The 20,400-nt window shown below is 51.5% G+C and overlaps 1 protein-coding gene across 1 annotated transcript in view; it reads right to left on the bottom strand.

Moving 5' to 3' along the window:
- Positions 1-20,400, bottom strand: part of SLCO2A1 (solute carrier organic anion transporter family member 2A1) — an 81,025-nt gene that overhangs the window by 13,063 nt on the left and 47,562 nt on the right. Inside the window, exons 4-8 of the mRNA XM_046002980.1 lie at positions 6,889-7,116; positions 5,912-6,010; positions 3,489-3,625; positions 1,650-1,728; positions 943-1,107 (exon numbers count right to left, since the gene is read on the bottom strand). Coding sequence (XP_045858936.1) covers positions 943-1,107; positions 1,650-1,728; positions 3,489-3,625; positions 5,912-6,010; positions 6,889-7,116 — 708 coding nt within the window. The remainder of the gene's footprint in view (positions 1-942; positions 1,108-1,649; positions 1,729-3,488; positions 3,626-5,911; positions 6,011-6,888; positions 7,117-20,400) is intronic.

Here is a 20,400-nt window from a genome sequence, read left to right as displayed (position 1 = left end):
TTTGAAGGAACATTTGATACGTTCAATTGCAATGGTACTAGCTGACATTAAATGAGCGCTTCCTGTTTGCCGGCACATCGAGCACATTGCCCTGCTTGTGCAAAGAATAAAGAAACAAGTGAGTCCTTGCAGCCAGAGGGAGGTGGGTTGATGGTGCATTTATTAAGCACCTTTCATTACCTGGCCCCTCATTACATTCTCACTGTGACCACATGGGTCCCACGGTGGTGCCCCTGTCTAATGTGCTAGCTGGTAACTGAAGGCTAAAGGGATGAGGTCACGGCCAAGGCCTTGACCACCTTGCCACTTCCTCATGGCCAGGCTCCCCTGTAGATTGGGCTCAGTAGTTCACTTTGGTGCTTAGTGGGACCACGTCAGGACTTCTCAACCTCAGCTGCACAAAACACCAGTGCTGGGCCCTACCCAGAGACTGCGCTTTCAGGGACTGAGCATGGAGCCTGGGCGTCTGTATTTTTTTTTAAGTTGTCCAGGGGATCCCAAAGTGCAGCCAGGGTGGAGAATCACTGGGCCACATATTCCTTACCCAGGTGAATGCATTCAGTTCCTTGGTGAAGAAGGGAAAAAACCCACAAGGCATTTTGCCTAACCTCAAATTCTAGCTTCTCTCTTTCCTCTGTTGCCCCTGATGATGTCAGGGCTTTTGGGAGGCTGTCAGACTTCCAGCCCCTCTGACGGGGAGGAAGGCAGACCCTAGCCTACACCCATCCCTGCCTGGAATGATGGGGGTCCCAGAGATCTGCCAAGAACATTCTAGATTGCTAACCAGGAAAAATGTCCTTAAAATTCTTTCCTCTGGCTCTTGTCTGTGTCCCGTCTGAACTCGCCCCTCCCTGGATGGGTGGAGGAGGGTCCAGCTGCTCCCGGAGGCTGGGCCCAGGCAGGGTCCCCCAGCCCCTGTAGCACCCACCCTCCAGGACTCACCAATGAGGAAGTTGGCGTAGGCCGCGGAGGCGCCATACTGCTTCTCTAGAAACTTGTTGAGGAAGGTGGAGAGGCCCGCAATGACCGAGGAGAAGGTGCACTGGGCCAGGACCACCAGCATGAAGAGTGGGTTCATCAGCAGCCTCAGGAAGATACGGGGGAAGCCTGCAAACAGACACTGTCAGGGCCGGGCCCTCATGGCAGTCATCACAGGGCTACGTTGGGACTAGTCACTGCCCTTCCTCTTCCTCTAGGCAGCCCTCCTGTCTTCCTCAGGGCAGATCTAAGGCACCAAGATGTTCAGTGGCCGGAGGCACGGCAGCTGCCCGACTCCCACTCGACATGCTCACGGGCTAAGTAAAGTGAGGGTGTGCCGAGAAGATATCAGGCAAAGCCTGGCTAGAAATAGAGCTAACACCAGGAAACTCCTTCCCACATGACAGCCACCTCCGTGTGAAAGGAGGGGAGAGAACGCGGGGGCCGGGGCTGGGAAGCGGGGCTGACTCTGCTTACATCTGAGTCTCTTGGAACCTGCACAGAAGCAGGCACCAGGACCCCTGGCAGGACCCCTCCTGAGAGATGGGACCACCTGCTCTTACTGCCACTTACCACACACCACACCACATGAGCTGGGGCACCCCCTGACCCTCAGCTCAAGCAAGTAGTCCCCCACCCCGCCCCAGGGCTTTGCGGGGTCCGTTGGTTACGTTTAATGAAATCCATCAGGGAACTTCTTGGCTTGGCATCGTCCATCTTCCTTGCTTCATCCACTATGGCAGGAGACCTCTGCGGGCAGCGAAGGGGGAGAATGTTAAGGCCCAGGTTCCCTGTAGTGACCCTTCCCTGGGCCCTTGCCCCTCCTGGTCTGGTCTCGCTGGCTCAGAGACGGGCACCACTGAGCTGCCCCAGGTGTGTGGGAGGGTGCACAGAGAATGCTCTCTCCAAGTAAATGCCACCTGCATGTCCGTGGACCCTGTGTGATGGCTGCCGGCAAGAACATGTCTGTGCCAAAGCCTCCAGAGACTCCTCTGGGCATGTTATTCGTGTCTAACTTTCCCTTGCCTGATGCCAAAAGGTGTCCGATCAGATCTCACCCCTTGTCTGTCTGTCATGGCTACACTTCTTCCCCATCCTCAGATTCCAGGGGCCGCAGGCTTCTGGGATACACTGATCTAGAATGACCTCTGTTTCCAGTTCTTTCTTACTGTCTCCTCTATAGAGTCTCTGCTTCCTTCTGGGCCCAAAGCTGAGTCCTGCTCAAGGCTCCATCCTGGACCCTGGCCCACACTTTCTACCCATACCACCTCAGTGAGTTTGCCTATCTCTTGTGAACTTGTCAGCAGCAGCTTTGAACCCCTACCCACGGTGTGCAAGGCTCCCGAGCTCTGACGCTGTTAGAGCTCCCTGGAACCCACCACCAGGCATGGGAGTCCCCGCACACTGGGTGCTTACTCTACGCTAGGCGCCGCGCCAAGCCTTCCACACATATCGGCTCTCCTCACAGCCTCGCTGAGACAGTTGCTCTATCTCCAGTATGTTAGAGGAAACTTAGAAACAAGCGAACTTGCCCAAGATGCTCAGCATCTGGACCCAGACTCAGGTGTGCCTGACCCCCAAACAACCACGATGCACTGACAACCTCTGAAATTCTTCCCCAAGCCAAGCAGAGGCCCTCCCACCCCTGCTCCTCTTCCCGCTGCTCGGCCTAGATCTCACACCTCACTGCCAAATGCTGAGCTCTGGCTCTGGCTCAAAACCTTGGTGCTAACTTCGGCCCCCTTCTCCTCCAATCTGCCCACTGCTGAGTCCTCGGCACCCTCTCCAAGGACGTCGCCCCCTGCCCTTTCCTCAGCTGCCCGGCAACCCCTGCCCTGGCGCTCAGCCGCATTCCGCATGTTTACACAGGCCTCTTCAGATGGCCAGCCTTCCCTCCTTCCTGACTCCCCAACCTCGACCCAGCTGCCATGGTGTGCCCTGCATGGTTACCCACTCACTGCAGCACCCCCGAACCTTATGGGATCACACCCTATGCCTAACATCGAGGCCCCACTGAGACTTCTTGTCTCTATTTTCCCTTCTCATCGTTTTCTGACTTCCTTCCCAGCAGACAGGGCCGGTGGACACCCCGGAGGTCCCTCTGCCCATAGTCAGCTCGCTCTCAGTGCAGCCTCGCGCTCTTCAGCTCCAAGGGTCTCCTTCCGACTCAGTCCTGTGGGTTCACACATGATGGGCCAACTATGCCAGGCCATATATTCAGCTTTTCCTGACTCTTAACTGTGAACCTGCTGTTTCCCAAAGTACATTCCCTGGAACCCTCCGGATGCCTGAGATGCTGATGTGGTAAGGGGAGGCTGGTGAGAGACCATCTCTTGGAAATTCACCAGCACTCTTACTTCTCCAAGCCTCTGAGGAGTCCTGTATCATATAACTTCTCTAGACTTAACCCAGAACTCGCTTCACTTGCGGGAGATCCTCAGTTCATTTTTCCCCCACACCTCCCTTTCTTGAACTCTAATAGGCAGAGTCATGGGCTCTCAGGACCTTACCTCTGCTTCCCTGAGCATCGTTCGAGGAAAGAAAAAAAAGGGGAAAGAGGTGAGAACCAAGGAGCCTGAGGAGATGAGCAGGCCCAGCCACCAGGCTCCAATCCACCGGGGGTCTCCGGGGCTCAGGTTAATGGCAGCTGGAAAGACAGCAAAGGGAACAAGTGTTTTCTGGATTAATGTGGGATCTCATTTTGCTGGAAAGAGGGCCTCTGATCAGGAGGACTTTCTTTCCATGCTGCAGAAGAGGTAAGTCATGAGCTAGAGTCTGATTCAAGACAACATTCCCTCTCCAGGCCAGCTGGTCTGCAGAGCATGGCAGCCAGAATCAGAGAATCCCCAGGCTGAAGGAATCAGAAACTTGGCCTCACTTTATTTTATTCCCAACCCTTGGTAGGAATAACAGTGAAGGCGGCTCCATCTACCCACCTCCAATTAATCAGAAAATTGAGGATCAGAGATGTTAGCTTTGCCCTGGTCCAAGGTCAAGGCTGGTAAGTATGATCTCATTGGCCAATTTTAAACCCACGTCTCCCTGGTGTCCAAATCTGCACGCTTAACCACTGAATGCTATGGCCTCCCATTTTATTGATCCCTAAGAAAGGAGGCCCCATAATCCTTAGAGGCCTGATGGAACAACCATCATCAGAGTGGGTTGCTGAGCCTCCAAAGGAGATACTTCCAGCAACGTCTCCCACCTGCAGCTGCAAGTCTGCCGTTGTGTCTCTCTGTAAAGAAGCTATGTAGGCGTGGAGGGAGGGAGATGGTAGCAGAATGGCCCTCAGCCAAACAATGTCAGGCTTCACTGGGCACTGTCCCTGGTACTGGGAGCTCAGCTTCGAGTCTCTTTGGGCAACTAAGAGGCAGGAATCAACTCAGGAAGTGCCAGTGAAAGGGCAAAGATGGCTTGACCCTGAGGCAGAAAGTTCCCCCGGGCTTTTCCCTGTCATGTGAAGTAAAGGAAGGGGACACCTCAAGGAAGACATCGTGGTCTGATGGCCCCCAGGAGCAGCAGTTTTGGACTCAGGCAGCACGGTGGCTCTAACGCCTGTCCACATTCTTTGTGTGATGGGAAGGCTCCGATCTGCATGCCAGGAACTGGTGGGAGTATCACTCCTGCAAGTCTGGCTCAGACCTGCCTTCTAGCCACATCTTCCGGCTGGTGGGAGGGAGCTTCCTCTATCTCCCCCACACTTCACGCAGGTTCCCTCTCTTGGCCTTGTCCAAGTATTCTTCTCCATCTGGAAGGCAGAAATCCTCCCCCCGCCCCGCCCCGATGGGGCTCAGTGCAGCTGTCAGTGGTCTGGGACGCCCTCCCTAAACACCTCAGGCAGGAGCCCTGTCTCCTGCCTTGGAGCTTCCAAGCACTTCACCTGCCCCTCTGTGAGGCTGGCTCTCTCTGCCCTCTGGGAGGCGGGCCGGCATCAGACAAGCTTACGAAGGCCATGAGCTCTTGCAGGATTCCCTGGGGGGCTGCCTCCGTGAAGGGTTACCTCAGTGTTTGTGCCCTGGCCTATAGACCCTATGTCCTCCTCATTCTAAGATACACAGTGATTTCGTCCATACCATTTTGTGAAGAATAAGAGCTCATTCCTGTAAACCTCTTCATATAGATCAGGCATGTTCTAATCCTGAGGACAGCTCTATTGTACTACCATTAGGTCCATTTTCCTTGAGGATTAGGCCCATTTACGATGAGGAAACTGAGGCACAGAAAGATGTAGAAACTTGCTCACGATCACTCAGCTGGTGAGAGGCAGAAGAAGGATTAGACACAGCCCATTTACTGCCAGTGCCCATGGAGTCCCACATGACGCGAATCATATTCCGTGTCTATATTTTATGTAGTGCCTCTTTTTTATCCTCAAAAGAGCTCTTATTAAATCTTTTTTTTAATATTTTATTTATTTGACAGACAGAGATCACAAGCAGGCAGAGAGGCAGGCAGAGAGAGAGGAGGAAGCAGGCTCCTTGCGGAGCAGAGAGCCCCATGCGGGGCTCGATCCCAGGACCCTGGGATCATGACCTGAGCGAAGGCAGAGGCTTTAACCCACTGAGCCACCCAGACGCCCCTTAAATCTTTTTTTTTTTTTTTAATAATCAAACACCATCTTAGAATCCAAGGACTATAAAACTATTTTTAATACCACCACCAAGATAGGCAGCTATGGTGACAACCAGTGAGGCCCTGCCCCAAGTCTCAAGGTTTCCTGCTACAGACTTCCCAAGGACAGACAGGGACCTGTGCAAGACGCAGCACGCGGCCCGCTCCCGGCTGTCTGAGGCTTGGCAGGGGTGACGGAGTGAGGGCAGAAGGAGACCCAAGCATGTGGATTTAAAGCTTCATTTTCTGCCCTGCCTGGCTGGGGCTTGGGAGGTTGTTTCGTGGAACCAGTGTTGGGCTGGGCATCCCTGCCCACACTCACCTGTGTCCACTCTGCCGTAGTCCACGAAGATCTGCAGCATGACGGAGCCCAGCAGGTACCCGAAAGCCGGTCCGAATACAGAGATGGCAAATAAGATGGCTGGAGGGGAAAGTGGGGAAAGGAGGCTGAGGGAGGTTGAGGGGGTGGGTCAGCCCCAGGTTTGCCCCCTAGCTGAGGGATTCCTGAGCTGTCCTCTGGCCTTCACAAGTCCACACCCAGGGCATGTCCCATAGACAAGACCAGGATCACTCAAGATCCTGAGATGTGCAGAACCAAAGCTGCTTCTCCTGCAGCCAGCTACCAGAGAGACCCACTCGCCAGGAGGGAAAGGCTCCCCAGCATTTAGCGATTCCTGCCGGGCATGCTGGTGGCCGAAGCTCCCCGCAAATACAATGATGGGGGCTCCGGCAGCAGCTGTGGGGCTACTGAGCCGCAGTGTGCTCTGTCTGGTATGGGGCGTGGGCCTCGAGAATGCTCAGCGAGGTTTGTTCTAAGGGAAGGATGGCAGCAATAGATGATCATTTGGTATCTGCCTTGTTTGTCCTTCCTTGAGGCCGTCTGGTCCCTGAGTGGACAGTTTGGGAAGACACGGGTACCCTGGCCTGTGCCTGGAGGATTGGACAGCAGCAGCTCCAGGAGCTGGTAAAGGAGCTCCCCTGTGCCCGGCGTGGGGCTACTGGGTTACACACATTGCATATTTAATGCCACGGCTGCCCAGGGCACAGATACTGTTAGCCCTGTTCTGCAGGTGAGGACCCTGGGGCCCTGGGGGCCAGCCACCTGCCCAGGATCACACAGCTGGTAGGTAACAGAGCTGGCCTTCCAACCAGATCTGTCTGCCCCCGCAAACCTCAGCACTCATCTGCTGTGTTGTGGGGCAACGAGGGTCTGACCTCAATTCAGCCCCTCTGGGCCTCAGCAAGTGCCACTTTGGGGCTGGGCCCCCTCCCTGCGGCTTCCCCAAGCCTGTGACTCACAGATGTACAGGGGTGAGTTGTTGGGCTCAGAGAAGTCGTCCACATAGGAGATTCCGAACGGTTGAATGGGCACCGTCCCAATGCCTGCCAGCAGCTGGGCGACCACCATGAGACCCCACATGCTGCTGGTCTCCTTCCGGGAGTCCTGGGCGGTGCTATGGCACTTGCTGGGGGGCTGGTCCTTCCAGTGCTTCTGACAGAGCTCGGCTTGGAAGTGGCTGCTGTTCCCTGCAATGAGAGGGCGTGCTAGTCACCACTGGGTCTTCTGCTTCCACCAGCAAGCCTCCAAACCTGCCCTTCCTTTCAGGCCTTTGGGAAGTGACTGTAGACACAGAGGTCAGAGTGTGGCCTTCCTGTTCCAGGAGCAGCCCTTCTTGGGTGGGAGAGGAATCTTCTGCCCATGGCTATCCATTCCGCCCAGGGCTGTCCTCTATGGGTACAGGTGGGGAGCTGAGCATGGAGGCTGAAACCGTCATTCCCGGAGGAAAGGGTCACTCAGGTGAAAAAGGGGGATCCAGGATCCAAACCCAGGCTTGCGGGCCTGAAGCGCCCTGTGCTCAGCCTCAGGCTTGGGGTTCCCAGGGTGTGGCTCTCTTTAGTGGGACAAAGGCCATTCTGTCTCACAGAAGACAGTATCAGCCCCACCTGGGATGCATCCCTCCCGTGTCAGGACCCTCGGAGCCTGACTCCTGGATAAGCCTGGCAATGTGTCACACAAAGGCATTTAATGTCCTTACGGAAAGTGGGCAGCAACCAAGGATCCTACAACGTGGGGAGTTAAGGAAAGGACTTGAGACCGTCTAGTTCAAGCCCTCCTATTACAAACGGGGAGCTGAGGCTGCACCCACAGGAGCCAGACTGCACCTTGAGACCCTTCTGTGAGGCTCCCAGAGATTCCCAGCATGCCACGAGCACTGTGCAGTTTGTGGCTGTGGGGACCGGGCCAGGCTGGACTGTCACTTCCATCCGGCTGTTTTTAACTTGGCCCACACTCGCCAATCGGCACTGTCACCTCTCCAAGGCCTCGCAAGCTCTTGAGGGCTCCCTTGCATAAGATCCCTTCTTCTCTTACCTTGTCCGAGCCAATGGACACCACTGACATCCCTGATCTTGCTCTATTTTTGTTCTTTTCACACTAACATAATCCCCTTTAATTCTCATTTGGGATGCTCCCAGAGAGGGTAGAAGCCCTGATCTATGGGGGTCTCAAAGCCCCACAGAGAGGAAATTCAAGGGCTGCAGACTGGATCTGCCCCTCTTGCTCCACTCTGCCCCAGGTTGCCCTGGATGGTGAGGTGGGCGGGCCTGCCCGCCTCATCCCCCAGGATGAGGGGATTCTCTCCGTCCCCCAGGCACACATGCTCTGTCCAGCCTGGCCCGACCCTTACCTGTCTTCTACACTGGTGTTTGTTTCATAGGACACATTTGAAAACTGCTGGGGCCTACGGGGCTCTCCCACTGAACGGGAGGCCTGTCCCAGGAACAGCAAGGAAGGGCAAGATGTCTTCTTCTCAGGGTCATCCAGACTGGGGGATAGTTTGCATGCTGAGTCCTGGAAAAATTCCTGGGCCAAATTTCGTCCATCCTCAGTTGGTCAGTCATTTGGGAATAGTGACCGTGGGCAGGCACTCTGCTGGGGTGGGGGACAAGGAGGTGACCGAGACAGGCACAGGTGCTCCCTTGGCCCACTGCGCTACAGAGCTCACTGAAGAAGCAACCACAGTGTCGCCTGGGCCAAGCCAAACCACAACGAGATACCCTCTCACATCCATCAGGATGGTCATTATCAACAACAACAACAACAATAACTAACAGGAAACACCAAGGGTTGTTCATATAAGATGTGGGAAAAGTTAGAGCCCTTGTACATTGCTGGAAGGAATGCAAAATGATGTGGCCACTATGGGAAACAGTACGACAGTTCCCCCAAAACTTTAAATACAACTACCATGTGACTCAGCATTTATAGCTCTGGGCATATACCCAGAAGAATTTAAAGCAGGACTTAACAGATACTTCAACACCAGTGCTCATAGCAGGGTTATTCACAAGAGCCAAAAGGTGGAAACAATCCAACGTGTATCAACAAATGAGTGGATAAACCAAATGTGACAGATACATAGAATAGAATATTACTGAGCCTTAAAAAGGAAGGGAATTCTGACACGCTACATACCAAATGGAAGAACACTGAAGACATTATGCTACCTGAAATAAGCCAGACACAAAAGTACAAACACTGCAGATTCCACTTCTATGAAAAAACACAAATAGGCAAATTCATAGAGACGGAAAGTAGAATGGTGGTGATCGGGGGCTGGGCGGGCAGGGGAATGGGGAGTTAGTGGTACAGCTTCAGCTGGGAAAGATGAAAAGTTCTGGAGATGGATGGTGTTGATGGTTGTACAATAGTGTGAATGTGTCAATGCCCTTGAACTCTACACTTCAGGAGAGTTAGAATGGCAAATGTTATGTTAAATATATATATATATATAACCACAATAAATAATGATGTAGCCTGCTCCACGCTGAGTCGGCAGAGGACAGGGAGTAGGTGGGAGAAGCGCAACCCAGCGTCGCTGGGAGAGGGTGAAGGAAAAGATTCCTGGAGAAAGTGGCCCTGAGCTAAGAAGAAGCAATGGGAGTAGACAAAGATCAGCCACGAGGAGGACGGGGGAACAGCAATGTGGAGGGGCTCAGAGATGTCGGTGACATGCTCCAGGGTACAAAATGCGGCTCGCTGCGAGCCGCACGCAAGGAGAAGCACGGTGAGTCACGGCCGCTCCTGGATGGCTTGTGGGTGCTGGGAAAGGGCACGGACTGTGTCCTAAGGAAAACCCCAGAAGGGTCAAGATCCTGATGGGAGCGGTGCAACGAACACATTGGAGGCATTAGACCCATTGGCAAGGTCCATGTGTAGAGAGTGGAATTGACCCCAAAAAGAGCTATTTTGGTGGTAAAATAGGTGAGGCCGTGCATTGCACGTGGGGCAGCGAGGGCTGGCCGGCTCTGCGGACGTGCAGACTGGATGCACAGCCCAGAGGCGTGCGTGTGAGACACACGAGGCCAGGCTGGCTGCGGGAGTGTGTGACAGATGAAGGCCTGGAGAATAAGTGTTTTCTTCTAAGAGTTCTAGTCCTTGATCTCTCTGATTCTTACTATTTTACTATACCCACATTTATGAGAACACTGTTGCCGGCGTGGATGGTAACATTATTTTCTGTGGGACATGTATGGTCACCGAAGATCATAAAAATGTCGACTGGCGTCTTCAGCCTTCATATGGCGCACTGCAGCATACGCCAGGAGCACAGAAATCCTCAGGAAACTCCACCTGATGAAACGCCCAGGCGGCAAAACCCTCTGGGGGTCGTGGGCGTCATGATCTCTTAGAATGTTACACTCTGTGTCAGGAATTGCCTTTATTAAAACATGTACTTTATTATTTTTTTTAAGATGTTATTTATTTATTTGACAGACAGAGGTTACAAGTAGGCAGAGAAGCAGGCGGCAGGGGGCGGGGGGGAAGCAGGCTCCCTACTGAGCAGAGAGCCGGATGTGGGGCTCGATCCCAGGACCCTGGGATCATGCCCTGAGCCGAAGGCAGAGGCTTTAACCCACTGAGCCACCCAGGCGCCCTTAAAACGTGTACTTTAAAATATAGGCCATTGGCCCCAACTCTCAAGTGTGTGGAGTTCCTCTTTGGCTCTTCCACATTCTGAATTGATTCAAGATCTCCTAACCCACTGTCTTTTCCTTATGTCAGCCCTGAATGGGGCCAAATCCACCCTGGCCCAGGCTGTGACTCATGCAAAATTCACCTGCAGAAGAGCAGGCTTCGTTCCCCAGGAGCGCTGCCCAAGGGAAGCCGCAGCTGGCTGTCTGGGGGCAGGGAACCCCAGAGCCAGGAAGAGCAGAGGGCAGTGGTGGTTGCTATGACCTGCCGCTTCCTGCCTTGATGTGAGCACAGGTGTTTATACCAGAAACAGGCACAGTGTGGGCTTCCCAAGAACTCATGCCTGAGACTCTGGCAGTGGGGGGCTATGGCCTGCTTCCTCTGGTGAGAGCGGAGTTGTCTAAAATTTAGACCCTTAGGCTCTTCTCTTAAAAATCTAGGGGACAGGGATTGGTGAGCCCAAGGGCTAGAAGAAAGGGGAGGAAAAGACCTTGTGTTGGAAGATCTTGGCAAAACTGGTGATGGGTGGGGGGACTCAACTTTCTTTGGTCCACTCCACCCCTCTCCTCCCTGGAGTGGATTTCTCAGCTTCCTTTAGGAGCTCAGGCCCATGCGAAGGGAACAGAGCCACTTCCCCCCATTTCCCAAGCATTCCAGCAAAGGCCCTGTACCCAGATACTCTCCATTGACTTATGGAAGCATATCACCCTCCTCTTCTGATGTTGCTCGTTCTGACCTTCCCACCATGTCAAATCCTGTGGTGAGGTCAGAGAAATGCCTGCCTATTCCAGCCACCACAGACTCCAGAGGCTGCCTGCCCACCCAAGGTCCCTTTCCTCCATCTTGGAGAGCCCTGAGAATGGGAGAGAGGGGAGTCTGTTCATCAGAGGGATGTCAGTCTGTTTCTCATCTTCCCTGAGGCCGACTTCTGGAAGGCTCAAGTTCATCAGAGCACATTCTTTTCCCACAAGACACCAGAAGTCTGGCTGTGCCCGTTTTCACAGGGCTGTGAAATGCTAACTAGAAACAGGCTGGGACCTCTCTCCTCCTCCAGCTACCCCAGCACCACCCCAGCTGCACGTGAGTCAACTCTCTGACTCATTTCCACAATTTAAAATCAGAGTTTCAGTTCTAATTTCTGGACCCCTCAGTGGGTTTGGAAAGATAGGAGACTCTGTGGCAGGAAGGTCTATTTCCCCAGAGTGGGATCTACAGAGACAGGGCAAATCTGGGCAGACCAAAGTCTAACCATTCCATTGTTCAAGGACTTACATTTCAGGGGCAGCCAGGCTGAGGCCAGCAGGAGGGCTGCCAAGGGTATAGGAGGTCTCTGCACAGAGATCTGAAACTGTGTCAGAGACAGGACCCTAGAAGGATCAAGCAACATAGGAAGTCCATGGCAAATGGGGCTTTCCTTTGACTAGTCATGCTCATCATTCTAGTAGAGGAAAGAGAGTTCTTCCAGGTAACAGAAAGGCAGCAGTGAGTTCTCCTCCAAGTCATGTTCTTTGAAAGCCACACATACCTCCCTGCTCAGAAGGGGGCATGGTTTGCAGATGAGTAGGGTCAAGTGAGGCAAAACCCAAGCCTCAGAAGCAGTCCATAAGAGAATAATAGGAAAAGGCCAGGGGGTGCTTCTGAAGAGTCTTCTGGAAACATGTTCAAGGTGCCAAGCCCTTAGGCTATCAGCAAACCCCTGGAACCTCATTCAGAATGCTCCACTCTGAAGGACCTATTTCCTAAATTCAGCTACTCAACAATTCTTCCCGAAAACTCTGGCAACACCCACTAGCAGGCCTGGAACAGACTGTCCCAAACTCAGACATGATTTGAGGTCTCAAAGTGGTTTGCAAAGTGGGTTGTTCACACATCAGAAGTGACTGGGTTCCCAGGGCAGTTCACAAAGCCTTGTTATTCCATAATGCCTCGATAATAATATGTGGTCTCTTCCACTAGACCAAGTCTCCACTTACAAAATAATTTCTATGAGCATGCATTCCAAGTTTCATTCTGGAACACTAGGAGACTGTTCTCCTCCTTCTGCACCAGCAGAAGCCAACAGAGTTAGGTTTGACAGCCTGAGACACATCATAGGGTAGTGAAAGCGATTCGCAGTTTGAAACCAGACAAATCAAGTTTAAATCTCATTCTACCACTCACTGGTTGGGGGCCTCTCAGAACCTCAATGTCTTCATCTCCAAGCAGATATCATAATACCTACCTTGCAATATTCTTATTAGGATTAAAAATCATGGGTATATTATAATCTGGGGCATAGTGATCAGATAATATCAATTTTCATCCAGAGACCAGAAACTCTGAGAAATTTAAATGAAGGTGGGGGATGGTGGAACCATGGAGACAGGTGATAAAGCCCAGGTTTCTAAGAACCTGGGGGCTGGGTCTAGAAACTGGAGACAAATAAGATCAGTGCTGATCACCAGCAGAGGATGGATTGTAATAAAGGAGCTGCCTGGAAGGGTTCATATTTTTGAAAGAAAAGAGTGAGCTCAGGGAGTGGAAGGAGAGCTTTCCTGGGTTCTATCCTCCGACTGAGTTTGCAAGACTAGTTCTGAGGTTGAGGCTGGTCACCCCTTCACACACTGTTACCCCAGCACTAGTGGGGACCCTGGGGAAAACGCCTACTTGTATAAGGAGGCCTGTGACCAATGAGCCAGACACGAGAGGGCCAGTCCACTGCGCATGACGAAACAAGGCTGGACGTTACCCTGCCGGTGAGGGGCTTTCTGCACCCACACCCTTGGCCCTGCACCCCAAGGAATCACCACCAGGTCAAGGAAAAAGGAATCACCTGGCCTGGCTCATCATCAAAACTATTTCTTAGTGGATAGTAGGGATGGAAGCTCTACCTGAGTGAGAAGGATGGTGGCTGAAAGCCATTTAATTTTAATGTTGGAATAGAGGCGAACTTAATATGCACCCCCGACTGGGAGTGAAGCAGGACTTACTCTTCAGAGATTTATTCAACAGGCTGATGAGGAGCTCTTTGGAAAAAAAACGTGATTAGCTGAGCCAACATGAGTTCATAAAGAGCCATTCATGCCAAACCAACCTCATTTCCTTTGTTCGTGGGGCTCGCAGGCCAGCAGGAAGTTGTAACATGGTGTTACTTGACTGGAGGAAGCCTTTTGACAAAGCCTGTCATGATAGCCTGGTAGACAAGATGCGGACACGTGGCTGCAGAGTCCTCTGGGGAGAACCGGCTTAAAGCGTGCCCAGGGCTGGCATCAAGGGCCCGTGTGACCAGGGAGATGACCCTGACTGCACACCACTCAACACTGTTGTCACAGGCTTGGGTGAAAGCAGGAGCAGCTGACAAATTTGTGAACAACACAAATGACACAAACTGGGAGGGAGAGTTAATAAGACAGACCATCAAAGACTCTTAATAGCAGGAAACCAACTGAGGGCTGCTGAAGGGGACGTGGGTGTGGGACGGGGTAACTGGGGGATGGACACTGGGGAGGGTATGTGTGTAATAAGCACTGGGTATTACCTAAGACGGAGGACTCACTGACCTGTACCCCTGAAACAAATAATACATTATAGTTAATTTTTAAAAAGGAGGGAAAAAAAGACAGTCAAAAACTTGAAAACTTAAAATTAGGCTTGAGGCTATAAGGAGGGGCTCCAGTCAAGGAGAATGAAGCTAATGGAATCAGTCTGGGCTGCTATACCCAAGTATCCTAGACTGAGGTGGCTTAGAAACAACAGAAAATTATTTCTCACAGTTCTGGAAGCTGGAAGTCTGAGATCAGGGAGCTGGCACAGACAGGTTCTGCTGAGAGCCTTCTTACTGTGTCCTCACAAGGCAGAAAGAGAGTGAGGGAGCTCTCTGACCTCTAATGAGGGCTCTGATGCCATTCATGAGGGCACAACCCTCATGCCCTCATCACCTCCCAAAGGCCTCCCCTTCTACCACCATCATGGTGGTTCTGGCTTCTCTTTGCTGTTTTCCCCCCTTTAGATTTTTTTTTTTTTTTTTTTTTTTTGACAGATAGAGACTACAAGTAGGCAGAGAGGCAGGCAGAGAGAGAGAGAGGAGGAAGCAGGCTCCCAGCCAAGCAGAGAGCCCAATGCGGGGCTCGATCCCTGGACCCTGGGATCATGACCTGAGCCGAAGGCAGAGGCTTTAACCCGCTGAGCCACCCAGGCGCCCCTGTTTTCCCCCCTTTAGATCTGAGCCCCACATCCTTTCTGACGGTGGCCAATTCAAGCTGTGAATCCTGAAGAGTGCTTTTGTCCTTGTCTCTTGCTGGTTTCCTGCCTCCTGGCGGGTAGCACACTACCCCGATATGTCTGGTGGTTCCCATTTCAAACCTTTGGGAGGTGTCTGGGCACAGCCAACGGTTCTGCTCTACCAGGTGTGGCAAGAAGGGCAGAACGTTCCTCCCTGTGTCCTCCAGGGATCCTGAGGATCCCTGAATGAGGCCTCCTGAATGAGAGATCAAGGGTTTCTTCAAACCCTAATCCCCAGTGGGAGAGGGGCCCACACTCTGTTTCTATAGGGCTAGTCCTCACTCCCTAATGGTTTTCCTGGGGTGCCCAAAGCCACTGGAACAGTAACCGTATTTTCTTTTCCACCCTGTGTGTTGACTCTCCCAAGGGAACTAACCCCCTGCAACCTCCCACCACACCCAAGACATACAATGAGCGGGGGGGGGAGGCGCTGGAGGAGTGACTCTCCCCAGGGCAGCGGGGTGCAGGATACAACTCGCAGGGTGCAGCTGGCTGCCTAGGACTGCCCACCCCCCACCCGAGCCAAGCAGGACTGACACCCCCGGCCTCACTCCTGAACAGGGGAAATGACTAAACCAGCCTGGAGGGCCTGGCTGGGATGGGGAGCCACACTCAGGTCCCTACTCAGACCTCAGCTGGAGACTTGGGAGAACAAGGGGTTCTCGTTTCCAGGCTGGCCAAGGGATCCCACAAAACAGATGCTAACAGAGTCTGACAGTCAACTACTCTCAGATCAGCTGCTGGGGCCTTTAGAGGGATCACAGTCCTATTGCCATGGAAAAACGACCAGTTCACCTGAGGAGCCCCAGCTCCTTCCCTGGCCTTCCCCTAATGTTCAACACTACAGCCTAGTGTTTTCTATCACTTCTCCCCATAGGTTTCTATTCTTTCCTACAGTATGCATTTAAAAATGTTCCATATCAAATTTTATTAGGTTTTGCTGTGCTCATCTGTTTAGGGCTATTTTTTCTCAGTTGATTTAATCACCCCCATGTGTTTTGTGACCCCCCCCCTTGTTATTTTCTCTTCCTTTTCAGGTTAAATAGACCCAACTAGCCAGGTTGAACAACCAATTGTTGTTCGCCAATTGCCCACCCACTCAACCTCCCAACATACACACTTTCCCCTCTGCCCCCGTATATACCCCCAGATCCACACCCTCACCAACTCCCACCATACACACTTTTCCCTCTCACATCCACCCCATCTCAACCCTCCACACGGCTCCCCCACATCTCTTCCCTTGCACACAGTCCCACCTCCACCCTGCCTACCTCCACGTACAACCAGTTCCCATCCACACCAGTACACCTTCCCTCACACACACACACCGATACACAATTACCCCACAGACACACTCACACTCCCAACCCCCCACGCCAACCCCGAGCACCTTCTGAGCATAGCCATCTCACTCCAGCTGGGCGTTCACCACTGAACAGCCCTGAGCTTGTTTGCCAAGAGCAGTTCCCTCAGCGGGAGGACCCTGAGTGGCTCCCACCGTTCAGCGGGGCAGGTTCTGCTCTGGGGGTGGGGGAGCTGATTCTAGGCCCTGTGTGCTGTCCACTGAGGAAGAAACCGTCACTCAGGAGCCTGAGGCTTCCTCTCCTTATGCCTCCTCACCACCCTCCTTCCCAGAGACACCCATGGGATGAATGAGCAGGGATGAGCTGGCACGTTTATGAATAAAGGACTGGAGAGTGACTCTTCCCTTTCTTCTCTTGCCTGCTTCAAAAATGCAATCCAACCCCCACCTCTTATCTTACAGGAAGTTCCCTGCCTGTGTGCATCCATTGTCTGCGTAGTAGTCGACTTCCCTCTGGACGTGCCTTGGGACCTTTCACAGGTTACACCTAGTCCTGCCAGACACTGGTTTCCGAAGACCCTTCTTTCATTTCCTAAGGGAACTGGTGTCACCTTGGCCTGTTTCCCGTCCACCAAAACCTCTCTGCGCCTTCCAGAAGTGGTCTTGGAGGCTTGGCTGGGTAACTAGTCTTTTTTTTCTAAAGGCGCCAGGGCACATTTCCGGACCCCTCTGACATTTAGAAAATCTAAACATTCATAAATGTCTGCCTGGCCTTTTTTAAAATTAGCAATTAGTTGTTAAAGGTCTCCGTGATTCCCACAATGTTCAGCCCCTCTTTATTTTTTTTCCTAAAATACATAGTTACTCTTCATTTCCCATGTTCATTTCTGGAGTAGCTTTGCTCCAGGGGAGGAAATCAGCAATCAAGACATAATAGGCCTGGGGGTCATTACTTATGCGTAACAGATTTCAAATGTCACAGTAAGGGCAGGCCCAAAGAAAAATTTGCTGGACAGCCAATATGGGCACTTTACCTATACTATTTTGTGTTAATTTTGCCCTCAGAACACCTCGAAAGTGAAGGTATTCTGGGTACCATTTTACAGATAAGGAAACTGAGGTTCAGAAAAGTAAAGTAGGAGCTTGCTTAACGAACCGTGGCAAGTAAATGGCTGAGCTACGTTTGAATGCTGAAGTCCGTGCTCCACCCACCATACCAGGCTGCTCCAGCTGAGGGTCTGGGAATAGAACAGAATAGCAGCCCAAGCTTCGACTGAGAGACTCACTGAGGACTCACATATGGAGGGTGCAGCCGGCACTATGTTGAGGGAAGAGCCCTGCTCCAGGCCAGAGCAGAAGACCTACAGTGAGGACGAGGGAGAAGCTGCCTTCAGATGGCACCGGGATGCCGGGCCCATCAGCCATGAGCTGTGAGACTCAGCTTGCTACTGGAAGCAGGATGCTTCCTCATTTGGGACCCTAGTTTACCCAGCATAACATGTATCTTCTCCCCATTACTGCCGATCATTTTTGTTCAAAGATTTTACTTATTTTTGAGAGAGAGAGAGAGAGAGAGAGTGATCGAACATGAGCTGGGGAGGGGCAGAGGAACGAACAGGCTCCATCCCAGGACTCCAACGTTATGACCTGAGCCGAAGTCAGACACTTAACCGACTGAGCCACCCAGGTTCGCCATTCTACTACCATAGGTTATAAACGCCAACATTTAACAGGCTAAATTCTGAGCAAGCATCCTCCCACCACTTATAGCCCTGTGGGCAAGTGTCTGTTTCATATGGGGAGGAACTGAGTCTCGCTTGGGGAGGAGGTGGCCCGAGGGAGGGCGTCTCCATTCCCAAGGACTGCCTGACTCCAGAACACCACTCAGGGTGGTACATTTAATAAAATGCATTTGTTCCTGATTGCCTTGCCTAATTCAAACCTAAAGTTCCCGTAGGAATACATTTGAAATAAGCTGCTTTTCAAACTTTTCCCATGAAGTGAGATTTCTGGCTATTTTCATTCGCACATGTTAGCATAGCAAATGCCCATGCTGCCCTGGTACCCAGCACACAGGCCCAGATAGATGCCACCTATGTGGCCTTGGGCTGACATCCTCCTCATCCCACCTCCTGACCCCAGGAAGATGCCCTGAAGGTGGCTCAGCCCTGAGCACTTCCAGCTGCGGCTATGACACTGGCCAGAGTAAGGGAGACTGCTGTGCCTGATTGTCCAAATAGAATTTACACAGATGAAATGAGCAACAACACTAAAAAAAGTTAATTTTCCTGGTCTGTGGTTCCTCCCTGCAGGCTGAGAGGCCAGCTGTGGTCCCTGTCCCAGTCCCCTTCAGTTTGCTCTCTGTGGAGTTTGGCTAAGAGCACTGAGGTCAAGGAGGGAATGGCAGAGTGTTTCCCTCCCAGCGGGGAGGATCATGGTGGGCTGAACCCCGGCCAATGGACTATCCCTAACAAGGAGTGGAGTGATTGCTTTCAGAGGCCCGCCCATCTCTGACCACCCTCTGTGGTGGCTGCTCTGTGCGGAGAAAATGCCGTTGGTATGTGGCTCACACTACGGGCAGCCAATCCACCAACCCACAGTGTGTGATGCCTGGCAGGATGCCCTTCCCTCAGCTTGGCCCCAGTGCCCCAGGCTCCTTGCTGGTTTCATTAACCCAGTCCTCATGCTGCTGAGGAAGGGGCCTATAGTGAGCTTGGCACGGGGTTGTCTGGGACGGTAGCCAGCAATGCCGGACTCTCCTTTAGAGCCGGCCTCAAATCCCTTGTCTAGACTGAGGAGGGAAAAGAGCATGGCAGGACACCTAGGTTTGGGTCTATCTTACTTCTGGACCTACTTGAAGAAGGATTCAGTCTCTATATAGTCCAAATAGATACAAGGCTGCAAGGCATTCATGAGAAAAAATCAGTTCACTGGTGACTTACGTGGTAGTGGGGAAAAGAGTCCCATGATCAGAACCAAACAGACATTTCATCATTAGACACTGCGACTCTAGCTCCATTCTTTTTCCACTCCAGCCTCCCTACCAGAAGTCTCACAACCCATTAAGGAATCCCTTCAGGGCACCTGGGTGGCTCAGTTGGTTGAGCATCTGCCTTTGGCTCAGGTCGTGATCTTGGAGTCCTGGGATCGAGTCCCATGTGGGGCTCCTCGCTCAATAGGGAGTCTGCTTCCCTCTCTCCCTCTGCCCAACCCCCAGATCATGCGTATACTTTCTCTCTCTCAAATAAATAAATAAAGTCTTAAAAAAAAAAAAAGGGAATCCCTTTTATCATTGTAAGTGATTCAACTCTTGAACCTGACCTCTAGATATGACAAAACGACAACAACAACAACAACAACAAAAATCCAAGCCTGACATTTAAGTAAATGGGTAAAGAGGAATCAGAATCAGTTACTCCCTTAGCACATCCTTTGGTGGCTCATTTATCCTCAGACATCTTTAGCTCCAATACAGTGGGCCAAGGATGAGCATTTGTGGACTGGGCCTACCTTTGCTGCCCATCACAAAACCACTGCCACTTCTTACGTCCTTCAAAACATGTACAAGTTTATCCCAAGCCAATAAACTATCACAAAATTAGCTCCAAAGTAGCATTGTTCCTGGGATGCTGAGTGAATGCAAATGCAAAACCACTTTGTAAGGCGATTTCCCCAACCCAGACCACACAAAATTTCTACAGGGGAAAAAAATCCCACTGCAAATGATCCCATAGTCAAACATTATAAAACATATGGTAAATAATCCACGAACAAGAACAAGCAAACACAAAACACGGGAGGATTAGCATTCCCAAAACTTTAGCTAAGGGGAGCCAATTGAAAAAGATTATATAAAATAAATACATTTAAAATAATTGAAGAGACCAGAAGAAAAATAGGAATCATAAGACAATATAAAAAATCATACAATAGGGCAGAGAGATTTGAAAACCTAAAATAACTTTAGAAATTAACAAAATATACAGATCCATTAAAATGTACAATGTAGAGTATGAGCTGAATCAGATTAAGAGAGCTAGAGGGAGACTAAGTGAGCAGGAAGACGTACATGAGGAAATCACCCAGGAGGCAACTTAGATGAATTAAGCACTTGAAACTATGAAAGACAAGAGACCAGGAGGCCAGACATCAAAACATATTATGTATAACACATTTTGTAATATATGCATTAATGTATTATAAGCTATAAATTATATGCATTTACATATATTCTCTATATTTTTATATCTAATACAGTAAATGGATTTTT

This window comes from Meles meles, chromosome 4 (assembly GCF_922984935.1).
Source record: "Meles meles chromosome 4, mMelMel3.1 paternal haplotype, whole genome shotgun sequence".
In the NCBI taxonomy this organism is placed as follows: domain Eukaryota; kingdom Metazoa; phylum Chordata; class Mammalia; order Carnivora; family Mustelidae; genus Meles; species Meles meles.
The sequence above is the reverse complement of the archived record's forward strand: the minus strand, read 5'-3'. Positions and strand labels throughout refer to the sequence as shown.